The sequence below is a fragment of the Pavona decussata genome, unplaced genomic scaffold (assembly GCF_977016875.1).
Source record: "Pavona decussata unplaced genomic scaffold, jaPavDecu1.1 SCAFFOLD_255, whole genome shotgun sequence".
NCBI classification, from domain to species: domain Eukaryota; kingdom Metazoa; phylum Cnidaria; class Anthozoa; order Scleractinia; family Agariciidae; genus Pavona; species Pavona decussata.
Genome location: NW_028145658.1, coordinates 38,806 through 61,363, shown reverse-complemented (window position 1 = coordinate 61,363; position 22,558 = coordinate 38,806). Strand labels below are relative to the sequence as shown.

General features: G+C 37.7%; 1 protein-coding gene across 1 annotated transcript; it reads left to right on the top strand.

Moving 5' to 3' along the window:
• Positions 1 to 1,954: 1,954 nt before the first annotated feature.
• On the top strand, positions 1,955 to 11,741 carry LOC146456379 (gamma-aminobutyric acid receptor subunit alpha-6-like). Its single transcript, XM_085093174.1, has 9 exons — positions 1,955 to 2,100; positions 3,874 to 3,945; positions 4,095 to 4,165; positions 4,876 to 4,949; positions 5,146 to 5,366; positions 6,253 to 6,335; positions 8,161 to 8,289; positions 8,957 to 9,306; positions 11,002 to 11,741. The coding sequence occupies exons 2-9, from the start codon at positions 3,881 to 3,883 to the stop codon at positions 11,254 to 11,256; spliced, it is 1,248 nt and encodes a 415-aa protein (XP_084949300.1). The 5' UTR covers positions 1,955 to 2,100; positions 3,874 to 3,880; the 3' UTR covers positions 11,257 to 11,741.
• The last annotated feature ends 10,817 nt before the right edge of the window (positions 11,742 to 22,558 follow it).

Sequence of the window (22,558 nt, the reverse complement as noted above, 5' to 3'; positions counted from 1 at the left end):
CATTTGACGAGTATTCATCTTTATCGCTCTGTTTACTGTGTTTTTTTTCTTTTCGGCTTGTTGCCGTTATGAGACATACACTCCACCGCGCCGTGATCAAACAGTTTTGTCCATGATGTAACGTGATCATAGAACGCACACCACCCACTTCAGTGAATAATTGCTAATTAACCAAAGGTTAGCGTTTGTTTGTTGAACAATGTAAATAAACCCATTGTTTTACTCCTATGTGATTAATTTTTATCGTTTAAGTCTGGGTCGCCTAGATTAGCTCTCGCTACCTGCGGGCCAATCTCTTTTGCTTACTTTTTCTTGCTGGATTTTTGAATAAAATTTGAATCGTTAAGTGAAACTGGTGTCAATGTTTTCTGAAGCACAATTTACCGTAGTTTAATTTACGACGTATAAGTCCTCTGTTGACTCCAAAACACCACATTCTCGGCTAACTTTTTTTTTTTAAATAATACTTGGGTTAGGGCTCATTTATTCGTCTTATCTCAGCCATGTCAAATGTAGTAAAAACTAAAGAAAAACTGGACAAAAGTAAATAAATCAGAATTATCGAACGGTTTTTGAATTGAGTGCAGGAGACAATTTTGCCTTTGCGTTTGTCTTCGATTCCTTTTCTACTCTCTGTAATTGATTTGTTTGGTTAGCAAAACTCGCACCACCTTCTCGACCAAGTAGAAGCAATTAAAAGCCTATTTGGGGCTTGCTTGCACGTGTTCTCCCGCGCTAAGCGCTGGTTAAATGGTTTTGCTTGAAATTCCGATTGGTTGTTGGTGGTGTCTGTGTCCGTTGTGATTGGCTAGTTTTGGTTTGCCGACATTCAATTAAAAACCGCCATTTCAACACAAATCACACGTGAAAAGTGACGTCACTTTGAGAGTTGAATGGCATAAAGAACGAACATCTCATTGATTCAATATTCGTTATTTCGTTGCCCCATTACAGATCATCTGTCGGTACTTTAAGGAAGAGCCTCTTTTAGAATTGGTCATATCCAAGCTGGCATGAATTTTTTACTTCCAAGGAAACAAAGGATCGATTCTTCTGAAACTATATTTGACGTGGTTTCTAATGGGCAATTAGCATAACGGAGCGAATATATAAGATCTATTCCTATAACTGAAAGGTTTCCCGTTTAACTAAAAAATATTTTAACAAAACATTATCATCTTTAGTTACAACAATCTTTGGAAATGTATAAATAAACTTTTACACACATACAAAACGTCCGCACAATTTGTCCGCTAGGAACAATTCACTGGCTTAACAGTTCCATCATGTTTATTTTAGTAAACATGCAAGTCACTACAATTTTAAAGATTTTACAACAACCCGAGGCTTGTAAATGCACTAGAAAGATTAACTTGATTCGCTGGGATAAAATTTAAGGCAATAAATAACAAACGTGCAACCACGTTACGGGTCAGTATCCATGGAATCTTCACGCAGTTGTTAAAGTTTGCTTAAGGTTGCTAAAATAACAATTAAAATGTCTGCCTTATGCGAGTTCAGTCTCGTTCCCAGGCATCAAGGGTAACGATAGCGTGAGGTGTCCTAGGCGCGTCTTCCCGACCAGCTCAACATGTGACGTCACATTTGACCCCGCGCCAAGGGGGGGCTGGGGACGAGGCTGGTACGAGTTCTTTATTTGTGTGATTTTATGCCTGACTGGTCTGGCGGGGTTCTGATTCAATTGCGAAGGTTATTTCTAAATTTTATTTTACAGTCGAAATGCATTGTCTAAGATATCTGTCGAAAAATTCGATGCCTGAATTAGGAGGGGACATAAAAGAATTACCTTGTTGCAGGAATATTATTTGATTCATGAAATGTTCAGTATTGGAAAAGGAATTATGTAAATCTACATGGACACAAAACAGCCCAATATCGGACACAAAAGACGATAAAAGTGAGCCTAAATCCCAAAAGGGATTAATATCGGAGTCATAGAACAAAAAAATATTATTTCAGCGGCAACTACATATCGTTGCCAAACAATTAGAGGCCAGAATAATCTGAAGTTTGTTTGATTTTTAATTTCGTCCGCACGGCAGTTTGGGCAAACGTTGATTCAACGCGTCTTGATCAGCGGTAAGGTAGTATAACATCCTTGTTCTCTTTATATGTTAAACCTCCGTTGCTCTTCGTAAACTTCAAAGGAATATGGAAATTTATTACCTGACCAAAGTTTAGTTGGATAATAGGCGGGTTTACTGGAGCTTTCTGCGTTGGTTTCGTTTTGGTCTCTGTGCTAAGTTTATGAAATACGGTCTGCATGAAGATGCATGAAGTGAGACAATCGAAATTAGTATCTGTTTTACTGTTTTGGTGAGCGTGTCAGCTGAGATTAACACTTGTGAATTCGTTTAACTCGGAGAGGTTCAATCTTTCCAATATTACTTCAAATGCCTCGAAATGCAGTAGACTTGACCAAGATAGTCGTTTCAAGCTTTCAGGTTTTCGTCAAGATGGTCTGTATTTTAAACTGCCAGACAAAAGCTAAGTCAACCGTGAACGGATGCAGTCATTAAGGCTGGTTTGCATTAGGACATAAACATAAGCAGAAACAGAACCTCAAACGCCGCTTAAGCAAGTGAGAACACCTACGGCGTAAGCATAAGCATAAGCACAAGAAGAAGGAACGTGTTCGTTCTTCTTGTGCATATGCTTATGCTTATGTCATGTTATGTCGACGATTTCACAAGTGAGAACAGGGACAACATAAGCACAAGAACAAGCACAAGGCAGTCAACAGTTTCGTCCGCCATCTTGTTTAACATCGAGAAGAGCTGGTATCGAGAATTCCGTTTAGAAATGGTTTTCTGCGCGTGCGTCTGTCCTTATGCGTATGTAGTTAGCGTTCTCACTTGCTTATCTTTATGCTTATGCTTATGTCCTAGTGAAAACTAGCCTTTAGAGAGATTTAGAATCGCACTTACGACAAACGGCGGACGTGAGATTAGCATTTATGTTTTCTTAAAAAAATCAGTAGATAGATGACAATAGTGCAAAATAATTCTGGCCTTTGATGCTAACCCAAAACTACTTAATTTTACTGAGAAACTGAAAATCGAGAGGCAAATATAGGGTAAACATGATCACGTGGCCATTTCTGCCGTTTGTCGTTTGTCGTAAACGTAATTCTATATCTCCATTTATCTAGCGATGCTAGAGAATCTGATATAAAAGCATTGCCTTTTAGTTTCAATATGATCGATTGCCCTCTTGAGCACAAATCTTTTTGGAAAGAGAAAGGGAGCTGGCATGGAGTTTAGGTCACGGTTTTTTAAATTTCAAAACAGTACACCAATGCTTGAAACTAGCTAATTTAGAATCAGCATAGCATCAAGCGGTAAGCTAAGTGTGCGTTTAGATACGTTCACCCAAGGAAAACCTTCTCATTAACCTTCGGCCATACCTTTTAAAACTACATTCTTGGTATAAGTTTCAATAAAATTTGGAAACCTTCTTTTGTTTTTAATTGAAATGGCATTTTTGTTTAACGCTTACATTATGAAGAGATGTAACTTAACTGGTATTGGTCTCTTGGGAAATCCAACAGTATTCAAAGACGTGCATTGTCCGTGTTAGCCTGTTACAAGTGCTCAGATAGCACAGAGAGGTATGAGACTCGAGGTGAATTAAGGGAGCCAAGTCTTCTGGGTTCCCTCGCTTTTTTTTCCCGCTGCTCCCTATCGCCTGAGCCCCAGGTACTAAGGCATTTTAAGGGCGTCTAAATGTACATTCCTACCCGAAAAATCTGTGATAAAGAATGTTTGTGTTTTTGTTTCCCTTTTACAGTCCTCTATAAATCCTTTTCCAGACGTTTTCGATTAGGATAACTTCTTTCTTTCGTTTATGCAGGTTCAGAATGGACGTAATCTTCCATATATCGACAAATTTGTTTATACTGCGGCTGTTGGTCTGTTGCAGTTGGTAAGTAGCTATGTCATTCAGTAGCTCATGAACTGAGTCAATTTTGGTAGTGAAAAGACTTCAATCATATTCTTATAGTGCCTTATTCCACTGTAGACTCAGGGACGATCGTATCAGTTTACTGTAGTTGTCTTTTTTGTTCTTCTCAGGGTCCGTGGTGAAGATGACATAATAACTAAGTTTTTCTCGGGCTATGATAAAGCGTTGCGGCCGGATTTTGGTGAGCAGTTAAGAATTATCCCTCCTAAGATAAGAATGTTTTGTAACTTCAGTTGCGAATCCCTTTTTATTTTGACTTGTGATTTTAAGGGGGGAAAGGGATATAAATGAAATATAGGGGCTCCGAACCTAAAATCTTTGGTGACATGCAGCGAAACCTACATTCACTTCCGCAAAATATAACAGCCGAGATACCGAGATCAGACCTTATTTGGTAGTTCTGGCGTAACGTTCCTTTGTCTTGTCTCAAATACTAACCTTTTCCAGCTGTTTTCCCCCTTTTGGTTTGCATTTAAATGGCTGATGTGTTAGGTCTTGCGTGTAGAAAGTTACAAAAATAAACATTCGAGTGTAACACCCCCACCCCCCGAAAACCATATTGTGATAAGGTGTTTAAGCAACAGATGTACATTTTAAAGTGACTCAAATCGACCTCAGAAGCGGATAGACAATAGAGAATACAAAAGTGCATTAAAGAGCCTAAAGAGTTTCACATTAATTTAAAACAAATCCGTTGATTTGTCATGCAAAGTTTTTTAAGTCATACCATTGTAACACAACAAATCCACATGCTACTAGACGGCAACGCGTTTGTTTGCGTGTTCTCTTATATTTATATTGATCGGATGAGCTTCGCAAATTATTACTCATAAAGAAATACTCAGTATTCCACATGTAGTCCAGTTAGTAACTTTAGTACTTTCTTTTTAGATAAGGGGAAGGCAACAACGATTATGGCGGAAATATACGTAGAATCTTTTGGAAACATAGAGGAAGCAAATATGGTGGGAAACCTGAATGCGCTTTCTTTCATTTCTGTTCCTATTTGTATTTATTCTGTTTTTGCTAATGGCTAATGCCATATTGCTGTTTCGATTCTGGTATTGTTTTGATTGCTATTCTCCGTATTTTGCAATTTTTGCATTATACAGTTTTCGGGTTTTTCTTAATTTTTTTTTTATTTTTTTTTTATTACCAAAGGAATATAAAGTTTACAGCTACTTTCGTCAGCGATGGAGAGATGCACGGCTTTCCGGCAGGCTTAACCACACCCTCGTCATAAAAGGAGGTGATATCGAGAACGTCTGGGTTCCAGACCCCTATTGTTACAATGCACGTGAATCAAACATGATGATGCCAGACGAGGAAATACACAGCAGCGTCAGCATTCAACCCACTGGAGATGTTCTCTATAGTAAAGGGTACACTTGCGTTAACATACCTTAATAAATAAATAAATAAATAAATAAATAATCGAAACGAAAAAGAAAGCAAGGAAGGAAGGAAGGAAGGAAGGAAGGAAGGAAGGAAGGAAGGAAGGAAGGAAGAATTGTGAACATTGCACTTTCGCACTAGATTACGTTACGTTACGCTGTTTTTGTATATTTGTCTTTGTACACCCACCGGTGCCCCATAAAAGGTGAAAGGAGCTTGGCATTAGGCCCCTCCGCATAACCTAAGTCAGACCAAACATGTAACTAATTACAGACAATTGTCAATAAAGGAAGGAGGAAAAGGAAAGAAAGAAAGAAAAAAAGAAAGAAAGAAAGAAAGAAAGAAAGAAAGAAAGAAAGAAAGAAAGAAAGAAAGAAAATAATGAATTCCAGTTTTAGTAAGCATTTTACAGAGCCTATGGTTGGTGATTCAACTACAGGAAGCAAAGAGTGTTTCGTCAAGTTTTTCGTGATAGGTATAATTCTTCATAAATAGAGGATATTAGACGGCGGCGCGAAGATATTATTTTTATTTTCGAGTGGTGAGGACAATATTTTACGAAGCAGCGCAGCGAGTGAGTAAAATATTGTTTTCAATATGGGAAAATAAAATTCATTATCATAAAATTCAAGACACCGTGTAATTTTCTTTTTGTTATATAAACAAATCTATCACTTGCCATTTTTCACCAACTGTTTGCATTAAGAACGTGAAAAAGCGCCAAATGACGTCGTCAATATCCTCACTAGTGAGGATATGGAAAGTACGCCACTCTGGTACCGGATGTAGTTTCGAATAAAATTTACGAGTGGTGTATTTTCCAGTAAAACACTCGTGTCTATATAATAATAAAAATTATTTTGTTTTATCTAGCGTAACAGTGCTGGCCTCTTGCAACATGGATCTCCATAGTTTTCCACACGACTCACAGAAATGCTTTTTAAAGTTTGGAAGCTGTAAGTACCTCACTATTTACTTCCTAATACAGAGGCATTCGTGAGGGTAACCACGTAGTTTTGAGAAATAATTAAACAACAATAATTCTTAAAGGCTTTATTATTGATAACAGGCATGGCTTGTTAAGAACTCCACTCCGCGAATAGTAATAGTCTAAATACCTTTGAATTAGGAAGCATCGTCTTTCAGAAACCCAATTTTCTCGGACAATCCCGAAATGCGCTGAAGGTATGCGCAGTAACAGTTGAAGACACCGTCTTTTTAAAGGAATGGTAAACCCTATAGATAACGATAGTTTCTTTTTAGTTACTTAAGAGAACGCGAATTTCATTAAAGAAAACAAAGGCGTTCACAGACGAGGAAAATTGTTATCGACGACTATATTCAATCGACAACTATTAGTGTTTGCAAATGCGTTTTCACACATGAAAAAGTTAGATGTCGATCAACCTTTATGTTTTAAAGGACCCTAAAACTTGCTTGTAATGCGCATGTGTACATCGTAAGAAAAATGCAAAAATAAACGAGAAAGTGAGTTGTCGGTAGCAAAACTGCCCCGTTTGTTACCAACAACTAAAGCAGTATCTAAATTCCTTTTGTAAAGGAAAACTACTTTGTTGTCAACGATTTTATTTTTCGTTATTTGTAGTCGATAACTGGATTCACACACGAGATGCTTTGTCATCGATAACTTTTTGTTATCGACAACGAAAAGCCTCGTCTGTGAAGGCCCTTTACGGCACATGCAGCCAAATATGTCTCTACCCTTCTCAAGTGTTCTCCAAAACTGCTGAATGCTGGATAGTACTAATCTGCGGAACTACAGACCGCGGAACCGCGGAACCTGTGAAACCCTCGGAACCTGCGGAACCTAGAGATTATTTGATTATTCTTCTCTTTCGGTTCTTCTCTTTTGATTATTCTTCGCTTTCGGTTCACCTCGCCACGTTGCCGATACAATTTACGGATTTTTGGAACAAATGCGGTACTCGTAAAAAGAACATTGTCTGTTTCCTTTATCGAGCTCCCGTGCAAATATTGGTGATGAATCACGCGCCACCTCAAGTCCTCGTGCAGAACCTTAAAGATTTCGCGAGTTCATCCGACGATGAGCGTCGTAACCTCTCGGTCGAATCATGACCATTGAATCATGCTGTGGAATCATGTAAAAAAAAAAAAATCCAGGTCTATACACAGCAATGAAATCGAAATCAGCTGTATTCTTATACCTGGTATGTAAGTTGCAAAATAAAAAAAATAAAATAATAATAATAATAATATCATTTCTCTAGGTTCCGCAGGTTCCGCGGTTCCGCGGTCTGCAGTTCCGTAAATTAGTGCTACCCCTGAATGCTTTTGTAACAAACCAAAGACAAATGGAAAGCTTACTATTCCTTTTACTCAGTTAACTGGCACGTAAGAAAGGATTCGACTGCTTTTTTAAACGGCCTACTTAATAGATGCGATTACTGTTAGATTTTCTGTAGAGTGCCTGGTAAACTCGTCCGTTAGAAACCTTATTGGTGCATGGTTTGACCCAATGTTAACTATGATATCCCATGTAAGTAAGATATGGGGTTCTGCGTCTTGTCATCTTCATCTTCAGGCGCATTAGTAAATTTATGTCCCGTGAAACTACGAAGAAGTCAGTCCATGATTTCGTTTCTAGCCGAATTGATTATTGCAATAATGTTTTATTAGGGTGGGCAGCTAGTGAGTAAAATATTGTTTTTTATTATACACAACTATGAATTTTACGAGTGCTTTATTTTCCCGGTAAAGCACTCTTTTATGTATAATAAATCATATTTATTTCATATGCAGATAGTTATACCTCGGATGATATTATATTTGAATGGAATATTTCCAAAGTCCACGTTGGAAATGAAAAGATGGCTCAATTTGATTACGAAGGCGCAGAGCTGTCTTCGGATGAGGGAGCATTTTCTACAGGTAAGTAAAACAGCATAAGGATTATACATTATATACTTAGTAGTATGTCCAGCTCAATTTCGCTGGGTCGGGCACATTCTACACATGGATGAAAACAGAATACCGAAACAGATCTGGTACTGGTACCAGGAGCATTGGTTACCAATTACATCTGATCCACTGGAGTCGAAAGAATCGCTCAAGTAAGAATTTTGATTAACTTCTATCAAAGAAAAACCGTTGATATTACTTTGAATTGTAACAAGATTTCAAGGCAGTAGAGCCAAGAATTTACCTATTAAGTAGAAGGTAAAGTTTAATAACATTAATTGAAAAGCCAGCTCAAATGGGGAATAGCGTATGTTCTAACTTGCTCGCATCGTTGATTTTTCAAATTATCATATGTGCCAAAATTTAACAGTAACTTTTCAAATCTTGTAAAAGAGAGTATTTCTTTTAATTTCAACTTGCTTGGAAATCAACCTCGATCAAATGTTAGAAGTTAAAATTACTATTTTGGGGCTCTGTTCCGTTGAAACCGTACATTTGTTTTAACGGCACTTATTCCATTGACGTCCACCAAAATGCAACCCTTATTCGCTTCTTTTGGAGGCGGAGAGCCGTGTGCTATTGGTAACCACTGCAATATGGGCTTATTCACTATATTTCATCATTCTTTTTTCATTAGGGTCCTTCTCAACCATTACCGTGACGTTCTCATTCAAGCGTCGTATCGGTTATTTCCTTATCCAAGTCTTTTTCCCAAATATTATTGTTGTCCTGATTAGCTGGATCGTTTTCTGGATGGAGAAGGAAGACATTGGCAACAGAATGGCCCTGGGGATCACCTGCATCTTAACCATCATGTTCCTTCTTGGTTCACTGAATGGTCCTCTGCCTCATGTCAGCTACCCAAAGGCACTAGACTGGTATCTACTTATGTCTTTTGTGTTTGTCTTCTTGGCTGCAGTGGAATGCATAATCGTCTACGTTTTGAATGTGAGCGCCATAGAAGATAAGGAAAAGATCAAGTGCAAGGTGTGTTATATAAAGTAATCACTATTATCATATGTATTCGATGTAATTTTTCTTCCTTTTCATTGGCCGAAAGCAAACCACGTGACCTTCAAATAACTACCTACAAATAATGGTCTTCTCACGCGCAATACTGTCCATCTGTGTTTTGCTGCGAATAAAATTCAGCTCATGCTCATCACGTTCTTGGCTGGCAGGTCGCTTCCCTGAGCTGCCAGAGAGTGATCTGCTCGCCACTGACAAATCACGATATTCTGCTTAACCTCGTCCAATAATTGTTAATATTTAACAAAACATTGTACCACCAGCTTACAGCTTCAAATCTAATGTTATCGCCCGGCCTAACGTCAACTGATTTGAATTAAAAACAAACAAACAAACAACAACAAAAAAAACCTAAAGATAAATGAGAAAAGAGTTAAAAAATGTACTAAAAAATGTTAAAGAAATGGGTGCAAGAAATCGGATTGAGCTGTTTGAGTTCGCAGCCATCATTTTTTATACTAAACTTGTATGTATTTAGGACTGGTGTTAGAATAAATTTTGACTACGGGTTGAAATGACGCATAGGACGTCTTAAGGCGAACACAAGGAGTCTCGTTATTGGAACTTATCGTTCTGTGAGTTCTCTCCTGTCAGAGGTTTCTTCCTGTTGTTTTTTCTCCTCTGGCGAAGTTTATAAATAAATAAATAAATAAATAAATAAATAAATAAATAAATAAATAAATAAATAAATAAATAGATAAATAAATAAATGAATGAATGAATGAATAAATGAATGAATGGATGGATGAATGAATGAATGAATGAATGAATGAATGAATGTTGTGATTTGGATTTTCCACAAATATATAGCCTGGGAGATCAGACTCCTCCGGCTTTGATTTCGACCGCCTCATCGATTTAACGTCAATCACTAAGTAGAAATCAACAACAGCGGACGTTTCCCTTGCTTTTGGTTCCTTAATCCTTTTTTTCATACAACGCATACAGCTGTTTCGACAAAGGTTGTCCAAAAAAAGCGTAAAAGCGTACGTGATAATCTGAGAAATACCCAGTAAATTTCAATAAAAGCTCAAGATCCGGATTCTAAGCTTTTATTGAAATTTATTGGGTGTTTCCCAGACTACCTTTTGGCATTGTTGCGCACGCTTTTATTGCGCTTTTTTTTTTTTGGACAACCTTTGTCGAAACAGTTGTATAAGATCTGTAGCAGGAACGCGTGATCTGGGGTACACGACATGGAGGTATACAAAATAGGAAAACGCGGGCTTACTCGGGAAAAGGAAATCCGAGTGGTTCTATCAGGAGTCGAACCTAAGACCTTCCGATTACTAGTTCGGATGCGCTATCTCTACACCCTAAACATGGCGAACGTAAGCCCGGTCGCTCAAAGCGATGTTTCATCAGTACATTTCCAGTGTAATGAGCCAGGCATACCCACCAACGCCAGAAGAGATTCGAAGCATGGTAAAAGACCGGAAGGCTTGGAGAGAGCTAGTGACCGACTGCAGTGCAGTTGGCTGATGATGATGATGATGATGATGATGATGATGATGATGATGATGATAAAGATTACTGAGTTACAGGAGTCGCGTGGGAGCTAAGGCCTAGTTTATGCTTCATGTGACTGTAACTGTACACGAAGGGATTGAAATGCGAGAGTAAAATTAAAATTTGTTTCTTTCGTTCATTTAGGTCTCTAAATCGACTAGACGCATGCGTAATGGCCAAAAAGTTGAACTTATGATGGGAGCCGACGATGATCTTGAACTGGTCCACACAGCAAACAAAGCAAGCAAAACCGTAGTGGATGACGGGTGGATAGAAAGTTTAGTAGGTACCAGCATAAAGAAGACATCAGCTAACGTCATCGACAAAGCTTCGCGAGTACTGTTTCCTTTGTCCTTTGTTATTCTTAACGTGGCATACTGGGTTTATTTCTTACTTTAACGCTTAGAATTTACTACAGAAACACTGAAGGTTGTACATCGACATTGATTGACTTTCCAACGTAGTTAGAAAAACTCTATAATCTTTCATTCTTTCATTCATCTGCGTGTGCTATGTATAAAGCCATATTCGAGGACTGTTTATTGGAACACGGACAATTATCTTGACGTTTTTTAAGAATGATTGTTAAGAGTGATGGAAATATCCCGTCATAAATATCAGCTTCTTGACAGAGATGTGCCATCCGTGTATATCCCATAATGCGCGTATTCACTAGAGGACTTCACCTTCGTTATATACACAACATAGCTATATATATAGCTAATAAGGTTGGCGAGAACGGTGAAGGCTTATAAATTAATACACAGAAAAGAAAATTCGAAATATTCCTCCTGTGTCCGCCAACATATTCACGGTGGACTGGAAAGTTTGTATTATTGCCAATTTTTTTTCCTAGAAATATCGAAGGGTTTTGGCCAATAGCTGATAAGTCTCGTTTTGGGTAGACAGCGTCAACATTGGATTTTTGATTCAGAGACAGAGTCCAAACTACAGGTATCAGGTGGTAGAAATTCATGACGATTCCAGTCCAGATCAGTGGGAGTAAGTTTCATTTTTTTTATGGGAAACTGGTGACTTTTTGGCAGGCGTCTAAACATAAATATTTTTGACGGCATAATCTGGCGCTTTTATAACCGAAGTATAGATACTCAAATTTTGGGTTAACCTACTGTTTGAGAACCTAGGAAACAACATCTTGGTGAAGCGGAAGGATATATACGAACATGAAGAAAATCCTTTCAGTCTACAGAGCGTAATATGAACATGTGTCATGATCTAATAAAGGTATAACTGAAAGCACAAATCGGAGTATTCCGAAAGGGAAATGATTGATCCCAATTTGATAAACACTTAGCTGTGAAGTGCCCCAAACTATAACGATTGACTGATCAGTTACACTGATAAAAAAAAAAAGAAATTCCTCAAAGATGAAAAGCCCATAAAGACTTTCATACGTGCCAAAAAACCTCTGCAAGCTTCTGTCTGACGTTTTGTGTCCGAAAGAAAAGGTCTGGCCATGTTAAAAGATAAAGTAGGTATATCACCAATTTTTGATAGACAGTTTTTTCAGAAAGGTCTGGCCATGCTAAAAGATAAAGTAGGTATATCGTGTGTTATTAGTGGCGACAACGTCACTGGCAGATAGAAATCTCAAAACAAACATGATGATTCATGAAACATGACGATCGCATTTCCTTGTGTATTTTAATGCCACTGCAACAGAAAACCGTTAAAGAAACTAGAAAACGACATTTTCATGGTCACACTATTTGATTCTAACTACTAGAACCCTTCAGTTTTTCTCAGCTAATCAAAGTTACCTTTATTTACTCATTCCTCTGAAATTACGGAGTTTTAATTCAAACGGAAAATGAAATGACTTCTGGTAGATGTAGTCAAATGGCGGCTTCATGAAAAGAACCCTCTAGTTTTTGAATTCACTAATCATTATCTTAGAGAACTCTCATATTCTAAATCTTAGATAATCAATATAGTTTTGTTAATGGGAAAGATGTATTTTCAATAAGCTCAGATTCTTTCAATAAAGATTTGCGTAGCATTAGCCATTCAGATGAAAAATAACCTGGCTGCACTCTTGTGCTTTGTGCGTCAGCTAAGGCAAATTAAATGCATCGGCATAGCATTTTCAAAGGAACTGTAACGAGAATTTTGAATAGGGAGTCATGAGCCCATGATTGCCATGAAACTTGCAGATGTGAAACCTGAGAGTTCCGAGACTTATTTTATGGACTAAAGAAGAAATCAATTGTCGGTTTTCAAAATTAGGGACAATTTTTCTTTAAACGATGTTTTAAAAAAAATATTTCTTAAAAAAGTTAACTACTATAACAAAATTGATCAACTCCTCTTAACCCTATCTACACTATAGAGTGCGTGCACGACGGCCATGTTGGAGGAGCGAAACAATACAATAATTTTCCTTTGGGAAATATATTCTATTTTTATGCAAATATCTTCTACTGTTTTAGTCCCGAATAACGTTTTCTAACATTTTAGCAAAAGGCAAGAAACTTCAGGCCTTTTTTCATAAATTTGTCTGGGAAAATCTGAAGTGGTTGGTTAGTGTTTATTGACTTTGATGTTACCATGGTCACCAATTTTTGATAGACAGTTTTTCAGCACATATTAGCGTTTCTTTGTTGGTTTTTATTACCTTCGTTCAATTCTGTGCTCACAATCCTGAAGTTTTGGGGAAATTGAGAAATCCAAGATGGCGAATCCAAGATTTCCACAATTTGGCAACCACGATGTAATTACCATGTCATATGACCTCATCACTTTTCTATGCGGACCTCAAAGGAAACACTTTTGAACGTACTAACTACCCTGCAAGTCTCAATACCATATACTTCCTAAGTTATGGAGGGAGAGTGGGGTGGGGGCGAAATTCGCTCTCTCCCTTCCCCGCCCCCGTCCCTAGAACACAAAAGCGAGTTTACGCAACAGGACGGCTGATTTGGTGGGACGGCAAATTGTGCTTGTGTGACCAACATGACGGCCAAGTATTCATGACTCTAGATTGTAAGATTCCTACCGCTCGTGGTTTTCAGGTCGTCACAGATGCAAGAACACCAGTTCTAGTTGAAAATTGCCTAAGAATGTGAAGGTATTGACTAAGATGTCATGTTGGTCACACAACGATATTTCACCGCCCCCCTCCCCCAGCCATCCTGTTGCGTAAGCTCACTATTAAAACAAAACAACAACAAAAACAACAACAGAGAGAGAGAGAGAGAGAGAGAGAGAGAGAGAGAGAGAGAGAGAGAGAGAGAGAGAGAGAGAGAGAGAGAGAGAGAGAGAGAGAGAGAGAGAGAGAGAGAGAGAGAGAGAGAGAGAGAGAGAGAGAGAGAGAGAGAGAGAGGGAGGGGGGGATTGACTGACACACACCTTCTCGTCTTTGATATATTACTTCAACTTTGTAAATATCTGCAAGAAATTTGTATGAATTAGTCCCATTTGTATAAATAGGAGACTCGAGGAAAGATTTTACAAGTTGTATATTTGTTTATTTTTTCAAGAGATGGATTAAGTATTGTTATTTCGGGAAGAAAAAACATCCAAGATATTCCTTGCCCCCCTCACATCCCGCTTTTAACACAACCCTACAAAAATGAATGAAATTGAACTCAAGCGTCGGTCATTAAGCAGTTCTATAAAAATACAGTCACTGGAAACCTAGAGAACTTATCAATTTAGTACTCGACTTGAGACAATAAGTTTTAAAAAAATCATTATATCTAAGAAACTTACTCCACACAGAGCAATTCACCGAATCAACTCACATTCATCAGATTCATGGTAGCTGAAACATAATTTTTACTACACCAGGATGATTCTTTCTCTCTCCTTTCCTTTTAGTAAATGTTGAGAGTTTACCGAACATTTTAGTGAGCGTTTTCCCCCAGAACAACGAGAAAATCGAAGCCGGAAAATATTGCATTGTTGCTCGGGATTAAACTTTTGATGCCAAGCCTTCGATGCCAAGCGTGGACAAACATGGGATGCTTGTGCCATGAACCTAGTTTCATGGCCTTAGCTCCCACGAGTCTCCTTTACCTCAGTGGTAGAGCACCCGAACTAGTAATCGGAAGGTCTTAGGTTTGACTCCTGATAGGAGCACTCGGAATTTCTTTTTCCGAGTTTGCCTGTGCCATTACTGAATAATGCATCGTTCTCAGATTAAGAAGTGTTCCTTTCAAGAATTGAGTTGATTTCTTTCCTTTCGTTGTTGTAGTATTATTTTGTAGCTAAGTTAAGGCCTTATTTCACCATTTTTTAAGAAAAAACGTAAAATACCATTACACTTCCCCTTTAAGCGATGGGGTATATTAGAAATTCTGAGCCCTTTAGAATAACGTGTTAATAGTCGATTTTGTTCAGTCTTAAGAGACGGGGGATAAGAAATTATAAGTCCTTTTGAAATCTGGTGTAATAGCCGATTTTGTTCAGTTTCAAGTGCTGAGGAGATCAGAAATTCTAAGCACTTTAACGTTCGATTAGGCGCTGGCAGGATCAAATTTTGTATCTCTACAAAGAACTGAAGAGGAACAGTGAATGAATTTACAGATGTTGACGGAACCGTTAATTTAGTATCTTGCTTCCTCTCGTTTTGACTGAAACGTTCTTTCCGACCGATTTTCTATTTTCCTTTGGAGTGAAAACTATGCTTTGTGAACATATTTGAAGGCGAACTGTCACATATATTTACTGCATGTCAATTTAAATATACAAAATATATATCAGCCTGAATAAACATTTATATATCAATGGAATCGTTAAAATACTTTTCATTATCTTTTATCGGTTATTCCATGATGGAAATAGATTGCAACTTAAAATATTGTCCACGGTTTCAAAGTTCTTTTTGTGTGTATTAATAAAATCACTTAAAGCTCATTATGTTTTCGTTGTTCTTCCTTCAAGATATTTTCTTCTTAACGTTGTAAGAGCACTTTTTCGTCTGAAAGAAGGCCAAAAATTTGCTAGTTTGCACAGTTTTAACAAAAAAATAATAAAATTCACTTGGCAGTGAAACTACTAGCCTGACTCGTGGATCCATTTGAGTTTTAGAACATTTTATAGGGTCAATTTGTGCTCTATGCATTATCCATAGACAACTCATCCCTTCAATAACCTTTATTTAAACTTCGTTTACATACATGATCTGCTATACTACCATACATACGTTACGTGTCAGTAGCTTACTTGCATTCGTTACTTATATTGGTTCCCTCCCAATTTGCTGGCTTAATTAAATCCTCACTTATTGATTCTGTATCAATCTCTACTCTGTTAACCTTTAAACAAAGCTGATAAAACATTTTCCATGTTTCCATAGAGTCACAGAAGACGAGTAGAAGTCTCAAAAGAACGAAACCCTGCTGAGAAAACGCGGGCCGTAGGAGAGTCTCCAATACTCTTTGAAGTTCTCCCAAACGACTACAATTCTATGACAATAAGCACAAAATGTTTTCATTTCCTTAGTTTTTAAAATAACCCATGAAAAAAGTGCCATGTCTCTTAAACACTATAGAAACGTGGACTTAAACCCTTTCAAAGCGCGCAACCCCATTTTTCTCAAGTGATTTTAGTCCTTATCACGTGACCAAAAACCAACCAATGAGAGCGCGCGTTTCAGTCAAAGTAAATCCAGGTACATAACAATAGCTATTACCTTACAAACATTAATTATTGTACTGCAACCCCAGATAAAAACCAAATTTACCATCCCGTTTGGGCAACTTACTTTCTTTCTATTCCATTAACAGTTTTCTCTTTTGACAATTACATGCGGTGACAAAAAACAACAAATTAGGACAGGCACATGCCATACGAAAACAAAGCAAAACAAAATACTGTGGTTCTTTAAGCTGTAAATTATTTTTTAGAAATACTTCAGAAACAATTTAAAATTGAAAACTACAAACGGAATAGGTGAGTGCGTCTAATTAACTTTCCTTCCGCCGTATTTTACCCCCAGCGAAACAGCGTTAAATATTCTTAAAACGATAAACAACCCTGCGCTACATAGAGCTAGTGTTACTGAAAAGAAATTACGGCTTACGAAATAAAACCAGTTAACAGCAAGGGTATATTTTTACTATTTTCAAGTCTGTATTGTTGCAATTATTTTAAGCGGCTACTGTCACCTTCCATCAGACGAAGAAAGGAGGGAAAGTATCGTTGAAGTATAGTTAGAATCTGAAGGTCTTACCTAATCCCTCGTCCTTTATATTCTGCAAATTGCTTAGCCTTCTGTACCTTCTCAAATAAATAAAAAGGGCAAAGCTCAACCCCGTTAAAAACGGGAGGTCATCTTGACTACCGCCCTTTTGAATTTCTTTCATACCCAGGTTCTCCTCACCAAATGCTATGAGACAGGTTCTTGATATGTCTGAAAACACGTGTCTGGGACTGCACTGCATCTCTTTGATGAATGCTATGTCAGAGATTTGGTGTACACGCTGCGCTTACTGTTCAGTATAGCCTGACCGACTTTCCTCAGAAGATATAGTCAACGGAACAAATTCCTTGTGTGGCCTGTCCAAACTTTTCAATATAGTAAAGTCACTGCACCACAGCCTACGATAATTGCTACCAACTCTTAACAAGGAATTAAGTAAACTGGAATAAAAAAGTTAAATTTGTAAACTGTAGATGTGTTTGACCTTGCGAATCATGAGAACCGGAAGGTACTAAAGCGGGTGAAACCGGAACAAATGAACCAAAACATCCCTGCAAAGTAGTGTGACGACTAGCCAATGAGTGACATTAGCTTCAACTTTCTCCAAGGTAAGCAAGATCTCTCAAAAATTAATGCTTAAAAACGAACCCCCCAGGGACACATGATGCTGCTGTTTCATCGAATAAAATACTTTTCGACTTCTTAGTGTATATATTGGTTTTTCTTTACCACTTTGTCATTGCATTTTGTTGATTAATTAGGTTTAGCAGTCTTGGTAGCTATTAGTAGTGAAAGGAAAAATATCTACTCACTGTTAATATTTTATTTATTATTATTATTATTATTATTATTATTATTATTATCATTATTATTATCATTATTATTATTATTATTATTATTATTATTATTATTATTATTATTATTATAGAGGTGAGCAAATATTAATAAGATTGGATCCGGTTCTTCAAAAGCCGATTAACGTTAATCCCCTATTGAAAGTTAACCGAGGTTTTCAATTTTCTCGTCTAAAATATCTGTGAAAGCTAAAATTAAACTGATGGCAAGGAAAAGTTGATGTCAAAACTAGGTTAAAATCTTCTCTCAAAATCTTAATTAATTAGTAATTAAACTCGAATCAAAGTTCAGTTTAACCCAGGACTGGCTTAATCTGGTTTTGAACTAAAGGGTTCTGAACCACAGCATATTGTTTGTTTGTCCTAGATGATTGTCTCGTACAATACTTCAGCGTCAGTGGGAATGGAACTATTGCTTCCTGCATAAAATGGACAGTAATCACTAGGTGAAGAATACCCTGGGGGGAAGGGGTAAGAGTTGTTGCAATCGGTGTACACAATCGGTGTAATCGAGGTGTAATTGGGATCGAGGAGGATGTCTCCAAAACCAAACACTGGTCCCCATACAGAGCATCCGAATATAGCGCGAATGGTTTCTTCTGACTTGATCTGCAGCTTAACAGGATCGTAACCATTAATGTTATACAATGAGTAGATGAATGATTTATTGGATGCAGCTAACTCGCAGTTACCTAGGGAAAAAACAAACCATTTCGCTTAGTAGTATAACTACATGTGTATAACTACGTTAACATTTTACAATTAAATAAGTCCTTCCTTCCTTTTGTTTTTTGTTTTTTTTTTTCTTTTTTGCCTGCTATCTAGAACCTAAATTAGCCAGGGAGCTAACAAGATAACCAAATGGTTCATTTAGCTTCCTTGCTTGAACATTATTTTAACTAATAATTTATTTCTTTATATATATTGCTACTACAAGATTGTAAGGATCAACCATATACATTGAAAAAAGCACAAATAAAGATTATTATTATTATCTCCCTACCTTCATGAAAGTTTAGGTCATTTCTGTTGAATTAAACTTACTGAAAACCAGTATACTTCTTTAATAAGTAGATCTTGACTTCCCTGCTCTTTGAACAACCTGGGCCTGAAGGATGGCATGGAGTGGACCATTATTCCCCCGCAAATAGAGGTGTAGTTCCCAGAGTGCGCTGTAGTTTGTCTCCACTGAGGGATTATTACCACTTTCCTTATCCTTCTTTATAGATTCCTAGTCGTGATGGTCCGTCATTGTACCCAGGCCATGCTGTTAGACCATTTATCCTTCAGCGTCTTTCACCAGTTTATTCGTTGCATCTGAAAGATAAGCTGGGAAAGGGTTCAGAATGGACGAGTTCCGAGATTGCTGTTACTCGCCTCAGTATTAAATGGTTTGGACGTTTCAATGAGCAACATCTTAGGGAAAGGTTTTCAAAATACGGAGGAAGGGACTGGGGTGTGCGTGACTCTATTTTGAGACAAATTACTATGTGAATCGGGCCTGTATTTCAACCTGTAGATCAGCAGCCATGTGCACGCTTTGTGGGCCTACATGCTACCACAGACTTCCACAGGCGATAACATGTGGCTCCCTATAGTGCGTAGGTAGCCCCTACCCCCCTCCCCTCTCCAAAAGAAAAAAAAAACAAAACCCTGAATTGAGATTACTATTACGAGGAAACAAGAAAGCTAGGGTCTTGTCACCCGATTTCTCACCACAGGTTTATAGTACAGTGAGCGCACACGAAAATTAATCGATGGGTTATACTTAACAACTATTCCTTGAGCGAGCGTTGGATATGAGATGATTATAGCCAACGAGGCGTGTAGCGCCAAGTTGGCCATAATCATCTCATATCCAACAAGCGCGAGTGGAATAATTGTTTTATTTAACGGTCACAATCAAGATATATTGACTACATCTTACTGATTTCGCTTTGTAAGAACAATTATAATACAATTTAATGGTCGCTATTTCTTGCGCATGGTAGAATGGCTGATATACCATGGCCGCTAAGCCAATCAAATCCGTGGACTTGCATTATACAATGATCCAGTTAATAATTAACAATTATTCATCGAAGTGGAGGTGAATAGTGATGGATATTTACCGAGGCGCGAAGCGGCGAGGTAAATATCCATCACTTTCACCGACACTGAGGTGAATAATTGTTTTAGTATATACCACACAAGCTGAATAACTAGTGGATCAATTTTTTTTATTTCTGACACTATTGTAGAAAGTTCCTTCTCGCTTTCTTGCAAACAAATAAAACTTTTGGAGACGCTTGTTTAGTTCCTACAGTGTCATTTCTTCATTTTTTCTGTGAAATCCGTCTTGTTGTTGAAACCATGCTGAAAAATATTAGATGTTTCATTGTTTTCGTTGCAATTTTAGTGCTCGGCAGTTTTCGTAAACAAGGGTATTTTCATTTTTCACTGTAGAATATGAGGTTGAAAAGATTAAACAACTTACCATTTAATGCCGTCAAACCAAACTTTGTTGCTATTTATGTATTTTTTAACAGCCACCTCGTTTATCGAAATATTTTCCTCTTAAGTAACAGTGGCGAAACGGGAACTTCAAACCATCTTGTTTCTCTTCGGCTGCTCGGAGGTGAATAGTACTTGGCTAATCACCTCCGAGCTAGCCAATCAGCGCCCCCGAAAAGTACTATTCACTTGTGTGGTATATACTAAATATGGATAACCGGCGACCAGTTGACGTCTTGTGCTCGCAGCGGTGTCTGGTTTGTTGAGTCCATTTAGATACACTGGTGGGAATACTTCATGATGCTTTAGCCTGAATTCAGTTACTAAACAATTATTCACCAAAGTGGAGGTGAGTAACTGACACTGAGGTAAATAATTGTTTTAGTATATACCACACAAGCTGAATAACTAGCGGACCAAAAAGTTATTTTATTTCTGACAATATACCGACAAATGGTACGAAAGTTTTAAAATCTCGCGCGCCACGTAGTAAGCGATTTCTTATTGTAGAAAGTGCCGTCTCGCTTTCTTGCAGACAAATAAAACTTTTGAAGACACTTGTGTCATTTCTTTAATTTTTCTGTCAAATTCGTCTTTTTGTTGAAACCATGCTGAAAATATTAGATGTTTGATTGTTTTCATTGAAATTTTAGTGCTCGGCAGTTTTCGTAAACAAGGCATTGTATTTTGATTCTTCGCCTTAGAATATGAGGTTGAAAAGATTAAAAAAACCTACCAGTTAATGCCGTCAAACCAAACTTTGTTGCCATTTATGTATTTTTTTTTTAACAGCCGCCTCGTTTATCGAAATAATTTCCTCTTAGGTAACCGTGGTGAAACGGGAAGCCATCTTGTTTTTCTTCGGCTGCTCGGAGGCCGGTGAATAGTACTTGGCTAATCACCTCCGAGCTAGCCAATCAGCGCGCGCGAAAAGTACTACTCACTTGTGTGGCATATACTAATATGCCTTACTGCTCTGCTCATAAGTATAAGATCTAAAGCCAGGAGGAAGTGCTCAGGAAGAGGGAGCGGGGGAGTGAGTGGGTAGGTGGGAGGCTTGAAATGCAGAAGTTTCAAATTGATTGGCGTATTATCTGACCTCAAACCCCAAACTTGTTTATTAAAAAGGTTGTAGCAGCTGGAAACGAATACTGAAATTCTTAGGTAAGCCGGATAAGCACGCGTGCTGCTATGTGTAGCACAGTTTTTTTTTGGATGGAGCGGCAAAAATATATGCTTCACCAGATTGAATCAGAATATTAAAGACAAGTTCGTGAAAGATGCATTGAGTCAAGCTGAACATCGTTTACAAAATTCTTGGTTGGATGCTCCATCAAATTAGTCACATTTCAGACATTTCAGACATATTCTGGTGCAGGGACAACTTACGTCCAGCAAATCTCGTTAAAATAATCTTAAAAAAATGGCGGATCTAAAAAGAAGGCTGTAAAATTTATGTCTGGTCTGTTGAAAAGCCTGTTGGTGGGCAGTGATGTCCCTTTTAACTACTTTGAATGCTCGGGAACCATTCGGTTGATGTGTATTTTAATTTAATCTGGTGGTTTTATCATATTCAGTGCCTTTATCTACCTCCCTGAACCGTCTGGCCACCTATGCAAGAGCTGTTGGAAGCTCTTTTGTTGCCGGAGATTCGTAGCAAATCAGAGACATTTTAATTTGGTCTCGACTTGGTTTTGGTGTTTCTTAAAATAAGATGTCCTAAGATAAAGAGAAAGTATTTCAATAAATCGATGCGGACTTGACCAATTAATGCAAGACACCTATCAAAGAGCAACGTGTGCTGTAAATATAGAATGTATTATTTTATCCGTATTTGTAGTCGTTTTTTTAACTGACTCTCAGCCTGTGCATGTAATGTTCTCAGTATGTTCTTAAATTTTAGTTAATCTCAACGTTCTTATAAAGAGAGGTTCTTATAGATACGTCATCGACATATCAGCCTGTTCAAATTTTTCTGGTATACTGAGCCCTTTCTATGAGGTAAAAAGACATATTCTGGGGGATTGAAAAGTTACTGGGAATCAACCCCGATAAATAACATTTATAGTTTTCATTGCGGGAGCTCAGAGACTTTCCAAAAAATTGTAACATCATAATTATGCAATACAACGAATGCTAGGATTTAAGCTACGCGACTAAAATTTAATCGGACTCATCATACTGATTA